Source organism: Notechis scutatus, chromosome Z (assembly GCF_049901735.1).
Source record: "Notechis scutatus isolate UNSWTSFEM ecotype Mainland chromosome Z, rNotScu1.2, whole genome shotgun sequence".
In the NCBI taxonomy this organism is placed as follows: domain Eukaryota; kingdom Metazoa; phylum Chordata; class Lepidosauria; order Squamata; family Elapidae; genus Notechis; species Notechis scutatus.
In genome coordinates this window covers 52115560-52134797 of record NC_142025.1, presented here as the reverse complement: position 1 = coordinate 52134797, position 19238 = coordinate 52115560, and the positions used below count along the sequence as shown (strand labels likewise).

The window sequence follows — 19238 nt, the reverse complement described above, 5'->3', positions numbered from 1 at the left end:
ATTTGAAAAATGATATAAATTTCAGTTAAGTCTTGGTGGTTTGTGGTCATGGTCCATGGCCACAATAGGTATTTAAAGGGGGTCCGTGGTGAAGATTTAAAAAACACTGCTTTAGTCTATTTTGTGGTCTCACCAATTGTTGCAGGCAAATGGTATTTCTTGCAAATATTCTAATACATTGTTGTTGTTGTTTTTTTAAACAAGTTTTATTTTCAAGACAAACAATACATAAATACACATAAACACAAAACATAAAAGCATAAAAAATCTCTTTTCTGAAAGTTGCTTAGTCCCGGGTTAAAACTCTTGGTACAGACACAAGTTCAGTTTCATATTCATTTTACATACCATTTCATATCTTATTAACATTTTCAATTTTCTATATAACTTCTCCTCTCCTTTAAATTTTCTCAATTTTTTTCCTCCTCTCAATTCATATCCTAATATTTATTATTCTTTGTCTGTTCTATTCCAGCCAATCATTTATTTTTCTTCTTTAAAAAAAAGAAGAAATACTTCTCCTGTACACTATATGGAGTATGATGCCTTTATCTTTTTCCCTTATATTTATAGTACTTAATATAAAATACATAACATACATTGGGATTCTGCCTGGTACATTCTAAAATTATATTATCAAAAATAATACAAATCTATTCATTAGTATTGATATTCATTCGTATCTTAGACGTTTAACTCATTACTTTTCAATTAAATCACATGCTTTTATGAGAGCCCTATTTTCCATAATTATCCCCCCCACATCACATATTATAGCTCAATATTTCGTTGAAATGTTCCTCCTTCTTCTACTTCAAATCTCATTTCACAAAAGATTTTGCTAGTATACCATGTTCTAATCATTAATTTTAACAATCATTTATATCTTAAACATTTTATCCATTTCAATTGAATATCATGCCTTTGTGGGAACACTTATGCTTTCCACGATTATTACCCCCACATCACAATCTTGAATCATATTTCATTACAGTACTCTCTTTTTCTTAACAAAAATTTCACTTATTTATGTTAGATATTTTATCACATTTTAAGCTACATATTATTTCTAATTTTCTATAATTACTTCTAAATACAGATATAAAAATGCAATCTTATGTACCTTTCTAGAATCCCATTAACAATAAGATCTATCCATTATCTCTGAAAAACTTGCTTCTTAATATCTTGCTCCCCACCATTAGAGCTTCTCATCCCTTCCTTTCTCCCTTGCTTCTTCTTCTTGTCCTCTTTAACCCCTTGTCTCTCCACCTCCCTTTTATTCTGCTTTCCCCCTTTCTGTTGTTTCTTAACATAATGTCCCTTTTTCACCTTATTCTTCTCTTTTTGGGCTGTTTTTTCAAATCTTAAAGACCTCTTTTCCTTTTTCTCTTGCTTTTTCCCATCTCCAATCAAAGTCCTTTTTTCATCAAAGATGGCTTCTTCTTCTTCTTTGTCCCCATCATCCTCATTCTGCTTCGCATAAATATAAACCGCCATTTCTAAGTATTGAAAAAATAGTGCCAAGTCCATCTTCCCCTCGTTTTTCTCTTTCATATTTTTGATATATAAGTTCCAATCCATCCACAGATGATGCCATTGTGTAGAGAAAAAGTTTTTCCAAACAACCACCCAGATGATTTAATCAGAAATAATTTCCAAAGGTTCCAAAATCACCAAACAATCCAAACAGACTGTTTCTTTTAAATACCTTCTTCTTCTTCACTTTTTCTTTCTGAGGTTAAAGTAATCACAAATCCTTTTCAAATATATTTTTGGGAAGTTTTTAAACTCTTTGCAATTCTAGGCAATCTTCTCCTTATTTTCAAATTTTGCTCTGATTTTTTTTTTTTCACTCTCCCTTCCCACTCACAGCCAAAAAGATTTTTTTTTTCCCGCTGTCACTTTAGGAAGGAGAGTAGAACAAAGAAAAAAAACTTTCCCTTTAGGGTATTCGAGCTTGTGGCTCTCACAAGGAACAATATATCCTTAACAGCTTTCAAGGTTCCAAATCACTTTCTCCCGTCTTGTCCCGGTTAAAAGCACCTTTCACTTTCTCCAGCTTTCTCCCTCCTGCACTTGCTTACCCGGCTGCAGCTTTCTTCGTGGCGGCCATTACTGACCGCCATTCCTCCGCCTCGGGAAAAGGGAGTTTAGCTGGCTGGGAGGGGGTTTGCGACACCCCCAAACCCCTTGCCGGATCCCCCTATCTTCAGCTGCCTCTATGGGGCAGCTATATCCCCCAGATCCAAATGGATCGGGGGAACCTTATGCGACGAACGCAGCAGGGATTGCGTGGTTGCAGATCCCTGCTGCCGCCGAAGGCTAGCAAACCGGAAACCCCCAAATATTCTAATACATTGTTGTTGCTACTTTGTCATGACATTGCTAGTAATCATGTCTTCAGCCCTCATTTAGTGACTGAAATTTGTTCCAGCCACTCAGTCATTAAGTGCTTGCTATGTGAACATTATAGGACCATGGTTGAGCTTTATTTTACTTTAGCTTTGCTTTTGCTTTGTTTTGCTGCCTCAGGGAACAACCCCAAATAGCCAGTTGAGTCCAAACAGCAGGCAAGGTTTCCATACTCAAACAAAAGCCAGGGAACAGGGCAGCTCTTTTCCTCAACCTCCAACTCTCCACCTTTTGGAATGTTCTTCCTGGGATAATTAGTGATAGGAGAATTGATGTTTGTATTTCATTCAATGGAGAGGAAGGGATTACAAAAGAATAATCAGGCACACAATGAGGAGTACACATGGAAAGAAATGTGTTAGCACCAGCTATTGGCTTAGCAAGCTGCTTAGGAGGCAAACAAAAACCTTTAGTGTGAAACTGATTAGTTTTGTCAAGCATCAGTAGCACAAACTAGAATGTTCTAATTAACTGAAGTCAGAGAGCTGAGCTTGTTCACGTGTTTTAGAGACACTGTGCTGCAGAGGAAAATAACCCTGGAAAAGATCACTTGTTTAGACACTCCAGTTTGAGGGATGAAAAAAACAAATCTGGCACAGGATAATGCTTATTAACTTGACAGTGATGATGAACATGTGACTGGGAGAGATGCTGTGAATGTTGTAAATGTGGGCAGCTTGCAATTGCTGGTAACTGAACACTGTCCAAGACAATAAAGCTAAATGAGTATCTACCTAAACAAGTCTTAATAAATTGAAGTTAATGCAAAACAACTCTGTGATACCTATAATCTAATAGGATTTATAAACAACAGAATTATTCATACAGCACTTCCAGAACATCAGAAATACTTTTTACCAGAAGCTCCATTTTTACTCATTCTCTAATGCATTCATCCTTCACGTATTAGAGTCTAGATGTGAATACAGTCTGTTTATTGTTTTATGCGATGATACAGAAAAAAAATAGATCTGGATTTCTTCAAAATCGTTCATGAGTAGTAGCAGCAGTATAAAAAGCCATTTTGATATTAAAATTAAACCTGGTACCAAATAAAAATGAAAATAATCAGGCTGGGAGGCTGGGATTGAGCCTTACATTAAGCCACAATTTAAATATGGTTTCTGAACAATTTACAATTAAATTGGTACATACAACATACTGACACAAAATTATATAATTTAGAATAATTGCACCAGGTTTCTGTATTGTCCAAATTTAATAATCTCCATTTCTGAACAATGTCTTAAGACCAGAGGTGGCATTCAAATTTTTAACAACCAGTTCTGTGGGTGTGGCTTAGCTGGTGGGTGTGGCTTGGTCATGTGACTAGGTGGACATGGCTTGGTCATGTTATTGGCTGGGTGTGGCCAACTCAATATCACTCACATCGAGGCATGCATCTCCTCGCCTGGCCTCTCATGTCTGTGGGGATGCTACAACAGTCGTAAGTGTGAAAAATGGTCATCAGTCACTTTTTTCAGTGCCATTGTAACTGAATGGTCACTCCATATAAGCAAAGTACCAGCAAAGGAGGGGAAAAAAACTCCAGAGAAGTTCCTGAGACAGGAAGTCTAGTCCTGCCAAGAATGTAATAAGGGTTAACAGAGAGGCAGTTTCTGTAAGCAACACCAGAATGTTTCCTTCCTACCTTCCTTACAGGATTAGGCCAGTAATTTCTTCTAACAACCAGTTCTCCGCAAAGATTTAAGGTAAAGAAATAGAAACCTACATTTCCCCGAGCCTCTAGATTACCCTTGGAATGAATCAAAAAGATATCCTTTCATATAGCAGTCAACCTTTCCAGCTTGGCTGACTGGAGAAGAGGGGATGGTTTCGTGCATGCGCACATGCCACTTTCACAAATGCAGCTGCATGGGGGTGTTCACCCACCACTTCTGAAAACCTGATTCCAAATGGGATGCAGCCTGGGGGTTGGGGACCCCCATTAATACATCACAAAAATTAAAAGTTGGTTCAAGAATTCACATTAAAGTTCTGGCAAAAGCCATCATCTAAATAAAGTGCCGATTATAATGGAATCATGTTGAAACAGATGATTTTCCACCAAAATTGTTTTAGAACTAATCCTTACATTTTTCTTAAAATCACCATGGATTTTATTGTAAGGGAGTCTTTGTAACTTTTTTTTTTCAGATAAGGATATCACAGAACATGTGGAACAATGGAAATGTACTGAAATTTTTCTTCATAAAGTTTTAGATTAAACATTTTAAATAGTATTTTGATATATCTGTATCAAGATTTTCCTCCATTTTCCTATAATTTCGTATAATTCCTATAATTTCAGTTCACTTTTTAATGAATACTTGTCTCTATCCCTCTGCCCCATGATCAAATTAAATACAAATTACTGTATACTGTATCCTAACATAAGGGCAGAGTTCTAATACAGCAGAAATACTTTAAAATATTCATTTATCTAGATTAAATTGTATTTTTTCTAAGGAAAAAACAGCTTTAAAAATGAAAAATAAACAAAGGCAGAGATTTAAACAATAAATAGAAGTCAGATGGTAATTTAAAATATAAATAAAAGCATTTTTTGAAGGGATATTACAAGCTGCTACTAACAGTTTCCTTGATTGAAATTGCTGGAGTAGGTCCAACATGAGTCCAGATATAACCTTTTTCTGGCCTAGTGGGAATTGTAGGAAAAGGAGTTGATCGAGATTTGAAGTATTCTGAAGGTGCATGGCAGATAAATTCTAAGTACTCAATTTTTCTTGGAAGATCTTCTTCTGGTCCTAAAAAAAATAAATTATTTTTCAGGTAGTGATACATACATCTACATCAAAAAAACTACAGAATAATATTGGGGTCCTCTTGGTTGTGCAGTTATTGCTCCATCAGCAGGTGGCAGCTATGGCCTGGACTGCCCTTGCACAGGTACATTTTGTGTGCACCTTTTCCTGACACAGGAAGTTCTTCAGATAGTCTCACTAACACCTATCGCAATGTGCTCTACATAGTGGGGCTCTGGTGCTTCCACCTGCAAGCTACAGTTGTTCCAAATGCAGTGGCATGAGCAGTGACAATTTTGTTAACTCCTCTGTGTCATCACTGCTACAGGAGCTGCACTGGTTACCATCTGGCTTTCAGGTGCATTTCAAGGTGCTTGGTGTATAAAGTCCTTTATAGTTAAGTCCTGGTTATCTGAGGGTCTACCTATATCTAATCCTTTCTGCCTATCCAGTACAAGTAGTCCTGATGACTGATTGTTCAGTGACCCTTTGAAGTTAAGACAGTCTCAAAAAAGATGCTTTATAAAGCTCTTCTAATTATCATGAAATGTTGAGCTGCTATAGTCACGTAATCCTGATTTGTGAAGTTTTCTTCTCTCCCCCCAAATTTCTGACAAAACCTGCTGATTTGAGAAAATGGCTTTGGACTTGGGACCATAAGATTAGCTTAAGAACTGCATATTTTAGACCAGGACCATCAAATTCCTGGCCCATGAGCCAGATCCCTCACATGCTGGTCATGCCCACGCCCGGTTTAGCGAAGGGGGAAAAAAAAATCCTGATATGTCACGTGAGTTGCACACCCTTTTTAGATTTACGGCTACTTAATGACTACCATAAAATAGTTGTAAAATTGGGCCCGATCATGTGGTAAATTTTACTTAAGAGATATCATGATTAAGGATAGAATTCTAGTCCCAACTGCAATTATAGGTAGAGAAATATTGTATGGTCAGAATGGGTGTGGTCACATTCTAGGACCCCCTCAATTAAATACTGTTATCTTGTGGGAATGAAGAGGCATGCCTTTTCTGTCACTATCCCACTCCTTTGCAGCAGCAATCCCCCAGATGCCCCCTCTTCCTGGAATTTGGAAAGCTATTAAGACCTTACTTTGCTTCCAAGCCTGGGGCTAATATATTTGTATGACCACCACAATGCTTTCATTTTTTAGAGTTGTTTTTAATCTGGTTGCCGTATTTTATGTGTTTTATTTTAAGTATCTATTTGGATTTTGTAGGTTGATCAGACTATAGGAATGGGCATCACAGTAGATTTAATAAATAAAGCAGATTGACATAAATTCATAGTATGGAGCTATAATGATATTTTCTGCATGATTATTCCAGATGATGTTAAAGCAAAGCAAAGACTATGTATTCAACTTATTATATAATTCTGTACCTTATTTTTTCAGATTCTTTGGACTTGAGATTTATAAGGCTGATTGGTGGAAAGCTAGTCTTTCCATTTCTTCCAGATCTGTAATCCAATGCCCAGTATTCTTAGTTGCTCTACTGGTTGGGAAATTTTGGGAATTGAATTCCATACATTTGGAAGGTGCCCAGATAGAAGAAAGCTAATATATAATATATAAGGTTGACATACACTGCTGAAAAGAATGTGTAAATTGATCCTGTTTAGTGGCATTTTTGCCTTAGCACATAAAAACATTGAACGTAAGAGGCTGCTGTTCAATAAATGAATACAAATTTATCTTCTCTAAAAAGATAGGCCTGATAGTGCCTTTCTAGGGGAGAAAAACAAATTAACTTTGAAGCTGTACAATTATCCACAGGACAAGCCAGACGTAATATTTTAGTCCTTGGAACTTACCTATTATGTAAGTTGCAGGATCAAAATAGTCTTTTGGGCTTGCTGTAGTAGGAATAAGCCATGTTAAAGCTGCACTTTTTTCACAGTATTGGTCTTGAATAAAACCTCTAATCTGAGCATAGTATGTTTTACCATCTTGCTCATCAATCACTGAAACAACATCTCCAATTTGATAGTATATTCCCTAGAAAAGATACAGATTGTTAAAAATGTAAAATGAAAAAACTTAACTGCAGCTGATAGATTCTGTTAATTTATACAAACTCTGCCTTTTCTCTTTAAGTCTGTAGCATCTTCTCTAACACAAAAAATTCCTAAATATAGTAAATATTTAGTGTCTTCCAACAAGAATTGATATTAGTCCTTAAGAGATAAAAATGTATTTTGATAAAAAACAACAGCAACTCATCTGACAGAAAAAAAAGCATATTTGATTATGTGTAATCAAATTAGATCAATTTCCAGCAATTATACAGTCAGATCTTCTCCAGGATGATTTGTCCCCTTCAGTCTTCCAATGATGCAACCATTGTGGCAATAATTGAGTCCATATACTTTTGTGCTAGTTCTCATTCTTATTCTGTACACCTTTCCCAGAGTTATGATTTCACATAATGCAGTGGTCCCCAACCTTTTTTGTACCACGGACTGGTACAATCCACGGACCGATCCACGAACCGTGCCGGCATCAACACGCACGACCAAGGCAAGGCGAGCCGAGCAACCGGCCAGCCAGCCGTCCCCCGCTTCTCCCCGCCACCTTCAACTCCTCCTTTGTACTTTCTCGCGGTCGATGGGCTTTTGGGGCTCTTAATCTCCTCCTGAGTAATGCGAGACTCCACCGCCATCGGGATGGCTCTTCGTTCAACCGCCCCCGCCTTGATGAAACTAAGGCGCGAGGATTCCTTCAGCACCCAAACGCCGCTTTCCAACCGACGACCGACAAGCTCACCCGGAAGCACTTTCTCAAGCGCCGTCGAAAACAAGATGGCGGCGCCCAAGCAAAATAGGTGGCCCGGTACAAAATGATCCACGGACCGGTACCGGTCCAGGGCCCAGTGGTTGGGGACCACTGACATAATGTAGCCAAAATTCAATAATTTGAGCATAATCATTTTTGCCTTAAGAGAGTTCTTATTTATTTATGGTTATCCATTGCATTCTGAAAAATGTCCTCCAAAATTAAATTTCCAAAGGATCCTTCTATCTTGATTTTTCAGACATCAAACTTCCATTTCTAGTTTCTATATAGTATTAAAGAGGGAGTATAATATTTTAGATAGACAATGGATTTGTGTGTAAGCCCTTCATTGTTACCCAACTAAATGCTGACATATGACATATGTTTTGACTGCTTCCTTTACTGATAACAGTGAATCTAAAAAGAGGGAAGCTCGCCCAAGGGAAATTAAAATCAAATCAAGAGTTGAAAAAACAAGGAATTATAATTGATTGGTGGCCATATCTTCAAATTCAAAATAGATACAAAACAGATTCAGAAGAATTTGAATTTGATGTGGGACAAAATCAATTAGACAAGATCTTACTTGGACTGGAACAAAAATTTATATCTAAAGCATATAGATATTTACTAGATTTCAAAATGGAAGAAGAAACCGTTAAAAATACAATGATAGTATAGGCATGCAACTTTGGTTATAACATAAATTTGGACGAATGGGAAAAATTATGGAATATAAATTATAAATTGACAACAGCCACAGCATATAAAGAAAATTTATATAAAATGTTTTACCGGTGGCACTTAGCCCCGGCAAGATTAGCTAGGATATACCCGAACTCTAACCCAAAATGCTGGAAATGTCAACGACGGTACCTTTTATCACATGTGGTGGCTGTGCCCCAGAGCCAGGACATATTGGAATAAAATTAGGGATTGGATGCAAGAAATCACTGGATATCAAATTGGACTCAAACCGGAACTCTATTTACTTGGAATAATTCAAAAACAATATCCGAAAGAGATAAAATACTTAATGCTACACATACTGACAGCGGCCAGAATAGCTTATGTGCAAGTGTGGAAAGAGCATATGGTCCCAACAGAGGAATTAATCTTGCAAAAAATAACAGACTGTGCCGAAATGGATATGCTTACACTAAAAATAAGAGAAAAAGAAGAATCTGAATATTACTCTATTTGGCATAGATGGTATATGTGGCTAGAAAAGAGAGATAAGAAATAGAAAGGATTTCTATTAGAAAGAAATAGAAAGGATAAAAAAAAATCCAGGAATGTGATGTATAATGTATAAATGGAGAAACAAAAAGGTCGAAATAACGATTGTAATTGTAAATAAAGACAATATATATCAACTACCGTATTTGCCGGCGTATAAGACGACTTTTTTGCCCTGAAAAAGATGCCTCCAATTGGGGGGGTCGTCTTATATGCCGGGTCGTCTTATACGCCGGCAAATAGTAATTGGGAAGCACTGCGGCTGCCCGCGGCTGAGGCACTTTGCGCACCGTGGAAAGCGAATCCCGTGAAGCCGAAAGGAGCAGCCAGCCTTCTCCCAGCTCCCAAGGAAAGCGAGGCTCGCACTGCCCGGGCTCCGCTGAGGTATCCGGCTGGGGCTGTCAGGAGTTGTTACCGCTGGCGCGGCTCCAGCGCGGCTCCAGTCCCAGCGTTGCCTCGGAAAGGAAAGGCAAAACCAGGAGCCGCTGCTGCCATTGCAAGCGCCGCCCGCAGCTCTTCCTTTTGCCTTTCCCTTCCCGAGGCAACGCGGGACTGGAGCCGCGCGGAGCCACGCCAGCGGTAACAACTCCTGACAGCCCCAGCCGGATACCTCAGCGGAGCCCGGCGGTGCGAGCCTCGTTTCCTTGGGAGCTGGGAGAAGGCTGGCTGCTCCTTTCAGCTTCACGGGATTCGTTTCCACGGTAGACAAAAGTGCCTCAAAAAAAAAAAAAAAAGTGCAAAAGTGGAAGGCGTGCGGAAGAGGGGCGAGTATATAACAAACTATATTTTGAGTGGAAATGTTGGGGGGTCGTCTTATACGCCGGGTCGTCTTATACGCCCGGCATATACGGTATATGTATGAATAGATGATAGAATTGTAAGATAATAGTATATTATATATTTTACTCAGTTTGATATAGATGGTACGTGTGGCTAGGAAAAAAGAAAATTAGGTAAGATGATTAGAAAAGAACCTCAAGAAAGGGATACACAATATCTATATGGATAGATAAATGAATAATAGCAAATAACTTTTTGTAAGAGGATTATGTATATATGACATGTACAAATAGAAAATGGAGATAACAATATCAGAGGTGGATACCTCTGATTAGAAAAAATTAATTAATTAGAAAAATCTAATTAAGATTTGTACTGGTAGAAAATAATAAAAATTTATTGCAAAAAATAAAAAAGGGTAGCTATAACGCTGGTGGCCATACTTTTCATTAGTTTGTCTTTGTACAAATGTAGTTCATTTGTAAATGTAGTTCATAAATGTAGTTCATTTTTTTTACTGTACTTGTTTACTTTTATTACTAGAGTATGTGTATCAGAATAGTTTCACCGTTCTATAAGCTATTAATGCTTCTTCCATTTTTAAAACCACAGAAATTTTGTCCAACCCAGTTTCCCCAATATACATTTAGCATATAGATCGAAAAAACTAAGGAATATACAGCCTATCTCCCTCTTTTGCCAGAAGGAACTATCCTATTTCATAATGGTCCTTACAGGCAGTGGCTTCCTCTACTGCAGAGGTGTCCAACCTGATCGCATCGCGGGCCGTATTGTGATATATCAGGATTGTTTTTGCCTTTATGGAGCTGGAGTAGGCGTGGCCTGCATGGGCCATATCTGGCCTGCAGGCTTGGCATGCCTGCTCTACTGTGTGTAGATTTCTCATCAGGATGATATTCCAAAAGATGAAGCAATGAGGACAAAAGAGAGAAGATTATGATATGGCTGATGAACTGACAAAACTGGACCAATAGGATCCCTCTGGACAAAATGAGACATCTTCCACTTATGCTTACAACTATTCCTTGAAGGAGACTGCAAGATAGCAGGTCTAAGCAATAAGAGATGACAGAAGCCATCAAATTCTCAAGACAGCAGAGCCTTTAAAAACAGTGGATCTGTCTAGCTTCAATTCCTAACTTTGGATTTATAATTATTTTAAAAGAGCTCTCCCAAGCAAAATGTTTGAAAAACAAAAAAAAATGGATAAGGCTAAATAATAATTGAAGACAGTTTAAAACAAATCAAGAGACAAAACAAATTAGGGATATTAGGGTTTTTGAAACAACAAAATAAAATAAAATATTTGTGGGGATATAGTCTATTAAGAAAGAGATGATTAGTCGAAATTTGAAAAGAAAGAAAAAGACAAGATGAGATGTGATTACAGAAATGGGACACTAGAGGGGACTAAAGTCCAAGGCTGAAAAAAAGAAATAAATGTGGGTGGAAAAACCCTGCCTTTTATCCTTGAATCAAGAGAAACAGTGAAATTTATAAAATGATAAACAAAGGTATGATTTTAAAGAATTTGAAAGTTCTTATAATTAAAATGACAATAATAATTTCTTCACCTAATAATGTAATTTTGAGGACTCTAAAGAAGAAAAAAGATGGAAAAATGAACACGAATCAAAATAAATCTTTATTAGCATCATAAACATAAAAGAAAGTATAGACCAATAAGAAAAGATATGAAATAAGTTCTAATAAATGGATAAATATTGGAAAATAAATAAATGTTGGTTTATAAAACAGAGATGATTGCAGAATGGAAAAAACAAATGATGAGCCGAGAGATGAAAAATGATCTGGGAAAGGATTCATCACTGGATTTTTTTTGTTCGTTTGTTTAAAAAGGGAGTTCTAAACCTTGAAATTTCTTGAGGAAATAAAGGTTGATTGGAGTTTTAATCAATAGCAACAGTAACTTGATGAATTAAAGATCAAGATTTAAAAATAAAAGATTACAAGGGACACTTTTGGTCTAGTGCAATGGTGGCTAACCTTTTTGGGCTCCGGTGCCGATAAATGCGTGCGCGCTTGCCTACTCGTCCTCGCGTGCTATCACCCAAAAGGCAATGCGCAGGGGGGGCATGCCTCCTGCGCATGCGCACACAACCCGCACTTTGTACTTCTGCACATGCCTGAGTGTCTTCTGTGTGCCCCCGCGCCCCCGCATATGCACACCAGATACCTGACAATCAGCTGGCGGGCAGGTGGTGCATGCGCATGTGCCGTAGGCCTTTTCTGGGCGAGTGCTCGTGTGCCGGCAGTAATGGCTCTGCGTGCCACTTCCGGCATGTGTACCATAGGTTTTGCCACCACGGGTCTGCTTAAGATACCAGGCTACAAACGAGTGTAGGGTCCTAGCCCTGCTTTAGGCATAAAAGCTGACTGAAAGGCTTTGGATCAGTCACTCTGTCTCAGCCCAAATCACCTCAGAACATTGTTGTTGTAAGGAAAATAGAAGGAAGGAATATTAGGAATATTATATTCTCTACCTTGAATTTCTTATAAAAATAATGAGGGATTAAAAAAAAAATCTTTAACAACTGTCAAAAACAAAGGAAAATAACAAAGTTGATTATTTGATCAGGAATAAAACAAAATTATTTCTATAAAATTCTGGAAATCTTTTGTGAATTTTTTGCTCAAACTTTGACAGAAATGATAAGGGTTTTTGGATCTATGGATGAATGGAAAAATGTTATGGAAACAAATGAATATTTTTATGGTAAGATTAACTTGACCATAAAAATCCACTTATCTGTTTTCAGTGATTGGCGTATAAGTTTAATAACTGTCATATTAAAAGCTAAACCACAAATTCTAATTATTATTAAGTCACCATACTGTCTCCAAATATCATCTTTGCTATATCCTTCCTAATTATGAAAGCAAGGTAATCCCTTCGGGTCTGCATCCCTACATATTAAAGTGTTCAATTCCAGTCCTTTTCAATTTACTGATGCCTAAAATATCAATGCATAATTGATTCACTTCCCTTTTTCCTATTTTGAGCTCCTGTATTCATACTTTTTATGTTCCAGCTTTCCACTTTTGTTCTGTTATGGGTGGAAAAATAAACATTTAAGTGGCAGATTAAAAATAACTGTTGTGCAAGGTAATTTAGTTCAGCAATTCTCAAATAAAAGATCAAAACAAAAGGAACACTGCTGCAGACCCTCTATCTAGGATATCCCCATGTTACTGGACTAGATGTTTGACTAGCTCTGATTGTGAGAGTCACACGAGTGAATTAGCACATAAGAGTGAAACTGTAGGTATAGAATGTTACATTTTAATAAAGCTTAATTCATTAGAATTGTATGTTTCTATGCTTAGAATAATTAAAAGATATTAGGGAAAGAAGTCCCATTGGTTGTTTTCCCTTTGCAAGTTTTCCCTGCAATTTTAACACACCTGTGCTGTATAATCATTTCAAGTCAACTTGCAAACTGTTGATCAAAACAATTGTGAAAGACCTAAATGTATGCGTTCTTAAAGGAAGGAGAGGAAGAAAAGTAACTACTTCTCTATGTGGGACTTTTAAGATTAGAGCCAATTAGATTTTGGGAGAAAATTTCATGCCTACCATTCCCAAGAAGACACTGAAGCCCAAGCATAGGAAGACCTTGGGGGAGTGTTTCTTTATTTTTTAATAAAAAAATATACAATTACACTTCAGAAATACATAGTCCATAGTTCCAATCCATATCATAGCTCAGCCATGAATTTTCCAACCACTTTATTTAATATATTATCCTATGTGTATACTCACACAGTTCAGTAATATTGTACTAGCAATAACATAAACTCACTATACTATAAACTGTAAATTCATTACCCGATTATAGTAACAAACACACTTGAATAATATTTCAAACGTGGAATATAGTTATTCAATAATATAAGTATTTACAATAAGAACTCTTACAGACTTGGATCTTTGAATAGGAGGAAGAGAACTTAACTCTTGCAAATGTCATATTTGCTTGAATTTTCCACTCATGCAAATTAAAATCTCTTTTTAATTAAAACATATTTTAATTTTAGAATAGTGTGTGTGTGTGTCTGTGTGTGTGGTATTCAGCTTTGTTCGGGTATTTTCCCACGTCATTATAGGTGTGTGTGTGTGTGTATATATATAATTCCAAATCCTACTCATGTTTTTAAAATATATTTTGATCATATGTTTTCCTAAGGGATTTTAAAATTCCTAAATCATTTAAGGAAGTAGATAAACTTCATTAAAATTCTTCCACCAGCATATAAACCATTTCCTTGATTTTTTTAAAAAACATTTTGCTTCAATATTCCTAAACTTTAGCAGTGTATTTACTTAACAGTAGCAACATAAATACAATGTTTTTAAAAACATCAAAACCATACCTTATAGAAGATAGATTCTGCTGTAATGATTGTGGCTACAGATTCTGGAGCTTTGATGGGCTAAAAGAAAAAAAGAAAACATTTATGAATGAAGTGAACAAAACTATGACAAAAAAGCACCCAAAGTTGTATGCTGGCTAGTATTACCAGGAAATATGTCAAAATATAAACATGTAATCAAATCAAAAATTATAAAAACTGCATTTCAAATTGCCTGAAATCCATTCATTAGTTTATAGCAGAGCAGCTAGATGCATCTATTTCAATAAATGAACATACAATAACAGAATAGATATTACTGGAGTTTATAATAACTTGGATGCAACTTATATTACTTTTAATGTGTTCACATAGGAAATTATGATCTTGTTCAGACATTGGCAGTATGTAAGTATACTGTGCTGTACACAATATGGACCTGTTAGAACAAAGCTTGCAAGCATTAAACAAATGTTAGTTCCCAAAGATGGATCAATTCTGTTAGTCTGTTTGAACAAGAGAATAAATAAAGCACAAATAGCAGCTGAATTAATAGAAAATAGAATTTGGAATACAAAATAAAAATATATTATAGAAAGAACATGATCTAATTAATTTCATATTTCATTCTGTTACATTTCTGAATTTGAATTTGTAGACCAAATATGATATGCATAGTATAGCAAGTATAATTGGTATGTTGATAGTTGGCATGTGGATGATTGGCTCAGATTCTACATTTCATTCCACGAAGATAAGGATATGCTCCCCATACAAAGCTTTCTTTTATTAAAAAAAATACAAAATTTCTAATTTAGCATTCTTTGTAAAGTAGACTAGAAGCTTAAGATTTTGTTTTTTTGTTTTTTAAACAATTCTGTTATCCCTTGCCTCGGAGTGGAGTTGGAGTAACGAAAGAGAACAGTGAGGCAGATAGAGATGGAATTCTTGCCTCACAATCAGAAAGAAGGCTGTGAATTCGATCCTAGATAGCAGCAAGTTTTTTTTCTTATGGGATGCAATGAGTAATTGCTTACTGCAAACTCCATGTAGGTGTCAGGAAGAGCATTCGGCCAGTAAACGCTTGAGCTCCATTCAATCGCCCCAAATGTAAAAGTTTAAGAATAAAACCTCCTTAAATAGTTGCAAAAACTATTAGTCCATTAGTTTTTTTAAGTCTCATCTCAACAAAATTTCTAGACCACTATGTTTCCCCTTTCCTTAACTGATCCCAAATTCATTCAATTCATTTCATTTTCCATACTGACCAGTTCCAAAGATACTATTTCCATGGGAATACAGAGGAAATAAATGAATTTACCCAATGAATTTGGGTTTACTTTCAAGCATGTAAATCCAGTCACTGTGATTTATAAACAATGGCTCATAATTCAGCATTACATGAAAATAATAGCTTGGTGCAATATGTATACCAATGAATGAGCATCCATCACACTTGAATATCTACATATAATATTTAAAATTATGCATACATAAGTACATATATAAAAATAGATTTTGACTATGTTGCTTTTCTGCAGATAACTGTTGACCATGTAGAAAACATAATATGTCAAGAAATTTTCAAACTGTAAGTTTTGCTGGGATTAGTAAATGCTTAACACTAAAAGGAGTCCACAATCTCCTTACATTTTTTAATTTGAAAATATGCCTTCTCCCTTTTCCTTTAGTGGAAACCTTTTTCTCAGCAGCAGGAGCAGATTTATATTTTGTGTTCCTCAATCGAGCAGATCTTCTGTGAATTTCTTGCTTACTCTATGGCATATGAAACATAAGAAATATTTATAAATGTTAGTCTGAATTCCATTTTACATTGTTATGTATATTTAAAAAGAAATAAGTAAAGTGTAACAGGTGAAAAAGTGTATAAACTAAGTTCCTATTCAAAACTTATTTACTTGAAAGTACATCTCAATAATTTCAATGAGAAATCTTTTTCATACTTTCCTCCTAGGTTAAAATGACTCATAAGAAAACAAGGCACAGTTCTCAGAAATAATTTCCAATCACTTCCATGAATTCTGAGAAATATCCCAATATCCTACCTCATGTATTTCATTATCTCTATATCTATCTGTAAACATATGACTAGCTCACTACCCTTCAAAAGACATTCTGCCGCCTACAAAAAATCCATTAACAAGTAACAATAAACCAGCACAATACAAAGAACAACATCCCAAAATAGAAGTTTCTGTAAAACAACTTTCCAAAATTTTTGAAAGATCAATAAAGGAGGGGGGTCATCCACAGGGAGGCTGTTTCCACAAAGTTGGTAGTTCCACCCAGTATATTTATTTGTGTGTGGCTTAGTATATGAAGCCATACAACTGTGGTTATTTAGTTAAAAAAAAAGAACAGTTAAGCAACCTTTGAGTTGGCATACCTCAATCCTATGAGTGAGCTTTTATTCCCAAGCGAAAAGGCCCTCGTTCACAATTAAGACTGCAACCCTACACATATATGAGTACACCTGTGAACTTAATGGGACTTCTCAACAGAAACTTAGACTTATATAAAAGCACATACTTTCCCTCTCTAAGCGGTTTAGAGAGTCAGCCTATTGCCCCCAATAATCTGGTTCCTCATTTTACCCATCTTGGAAGGGTGGAAGTCAACCTTGAGTTTAAGATCCCAGCAGATGCAACTAACTTTTCTCAATGTCTTATGTCGTATTTTGGACTAACCTCGAGCGCACTTTCCAAAGTTTAATTGTTTATACTTTTTTGCTGTATTTTAAACAGTAGTTTAATGCTCCCGTCTTAGCACTGGGAGAAAGCAAACTGCAGGTAAATTTTTGTTGACACTAATTCAAACTAGCGTTAGATTTATAACCATAACTCGGAATGATATACGAACATTCAATGTATTTTTTTTAAAAAAAACAACAACACCCGTTTCCTCGCTGCTTGGGGTTTGGGAAAGATTGGAGGGGCGGGTGAAGGTCGAGGCCCGCAGCCTCAGAGTGGCACTAGCGTTGGGAAGCTCTGCCTAAAAGAAGCAAGCCTCGCGGCGAGCGATTGTTTCGGGGCGGCTCCTTGAGCACCTCACCTGCTTCCCCCCGCCGCCGCCGCCGCTATTCCCGCCGCCGCTGCCGCCGTTGCTGTGCTGCGAGGCCGCGGAGGTGCTGGCGTAGGACGCTGCCCCAGCGGCGGGCGGCCCTGAACGGCCCGTGCAGTTGTTGCAAAGGATCTCGCCCTGTCCGCCTTTCTTCCACATGGACGAGGAAGTGGTGCGGCAGACGCTGCACGTCGGCTTCAGGCCCAGCGGCATCCTGGCGACGGCCCGTTTGCTCCTTCGCTTCCTGACACTCAGCCCACCCGCCACGACGGCTCGCTCGCGGAAGCGGCGCCCGAGGCGAGAGGCCAGCGCTGCCGAGGAAACGGAGGGAAAGCGGGACGACGGCGCCGGAGAAGCCCGCCCCCTGCTGGATGCCCAGAGGGATGCGCGGCTCGAGTAAAAAGTGGGTCTTGTCAAAGCCAGAATAGGGGAGGCGGCGGCGGCGGCGGCCTTAGTTGAGACTCCCGGCAGAGCCGAGGCAGGCCAGCCGATCGTGAGGAAGCTTCTTGGCAACCAAGAATGGAATTTTAGGCGTTTAGTATGTATGATATCCGAAATTCAGTGCTTTCTTTTTAGCCAAAGACCATTTTCCACGTGCAAAAAAACCCTTGCCTTTTCAGCAACTAAACAATAGAGACTTAGACTTTTAGACTTTGAATAACTTGATTGTCATTTTGAATGTACCGGCATACATTTAAAATAAAATTTTGTTGCATATGGCTCTCAAAAAGTCTCTATCTCTTAATATACACTACGTAAACATGACAAAATAAACAGATAAATACAAAATTATGCATATACCCACATATATTATATGACATGGCGAAACAACAGTCTAGTTGCTATGTATATATACATATAGAATAGAATTCTTTATTGGCCAAGTGTGATTGGACACACAAGGAATTTGTCTTGGTGCAAATGCTCTCAGTGTACATAAAAGAAAAGAGACATGCGTCAAGAATCATAAGGCACAACACTTAATAATAGTCAAAGGGTACAATAAGCAATCAAATCATACTAGGAAACAGTCAATATAAATCATAAGGATACAAGCAATAAAGTTACAGTCATACAGTCGCAAGGGGGAGGGGATGGGCAATAAGGAGTGATGAGAAGATTAATTAGTGTGGACTTTGTAAATAGTTGGACAGCGTTGAGGGAATTATTCGTTTAGCAGAGTGATGGCCAAAATGTCTGTTACTAATCATAACAGTTAAGTGAGTTTCACCCCATTTTACAACCTCTTGTGCCACAATTGTTAAGGGAATCGCTGCAGTTGTTAAATTAGTAACACAGTTAAGTGAATCTGATTTCCCCTTTGACTTTGCTTGTAAGGTTGCAAAAAATGATCACAAGACCTTGGGATACAGCAACCGTCATAAATATGAGTCGGTTGCCAAAGGTCTGAATTTTGATCACGTGGCTATGGGGATGCTGCAACAGTCATAAGTCACTTTTTCAGTGTTGTAACTTTGAACTGTCAGTAAATGAATTGTTTTAAGTTGAGGACTACCTGTAATCAATATATTTTATTGTTTTATCATTTGCTTTCTAATGTATCCAAATACATTTGTTTGTGTACCCTATAAAATACTTGATTTCCCTCTCTATAAAGGCTTTTTGTTTTACCTGTGAACATGGTGATTTGTATTTTTGGAAGGCAAAGAATCTCCTTTACAAAATTGAAAAAGCCCCTCTCAAAGTCAGAGTTTATGTTCTTTTTTTTAAATAGAGTTTTATCTGGGTTTTCACAAAACATACAA

The 19238-nt window shown here is 37.2% G+C and overlaps 1 protein-coding gene across 3 annotated transcripts; it reads right to left on the bottom strand.

Annotated features, from left to right (window-relative positions):
* Positions 1 to 3006: 3006 nt before the first annotated feature.
* On the bottom strand, positions 3007 to 17776 carry GATAD1 (GATA zinc finger domain containing 1). 3 transcript variants are annotated; one of them, XM_087946059.1, is made up of 6 exons: positions 17464 to 17776; positions 16042 to 16167; positions 14413 to 14472; positions 7017 to 7200; positions 5011 to 5183; positions 3007 to 3457 (listed from the first exon to the last, which is right to left on the bottom strand). In XM_087946059.1, exons 1-6 carry the CDS (start codon positions 17683 to 17685, stop codon positions 3452 to 3454), a joined length of 771 nt encoding a protein of 256 aa, XP_087802185.1. In that variant the 5' UTR covers positions 17686 to 17776; the 3' UTR covers positions 3007 to 3451. The 3 variants fall into 3 exon arrangements, with proteins under 3 accessions (XP_087802185.1, XP_026544001.1, XP_087802184.1); XM_026688216.2 differs by lacking the exon at positions 3007 to 3457 and having other exon boundaries at positions 3616 to 5183; XM_087946058.1 differs by lacking the exon at positions 3007 to 3457 and having other exon boundaries at positions 3616 to 5183; positions 16042 to 16161.
* Positions 17777 to 19238: the final 1462 nt, after the last annotated feature.

Coding starts and splice junctions, on each gene's coding strand:
- GATAD1 (XM_026688216.2), bottom strand. CDS start 17,685: ATGCCGCTGGGCCTGAAGCCGACGTGCAGCGTCTGCCGCACCACTTCC. Junction 14,473..16,041: donor ATATTTTCAAATTAAAAAAT/GTAAGGAGATTG, acceptor TTTTTCTTTTAG/CCCATCAAAGCTCCAGAATC. Junction 5,184..7,016: donor TCCTGCAACTTACATAATAG/GTAAGTTCCAAG, acceptor TATTTTTTTTAG/GACCAGAAGAAGATCTTCCA.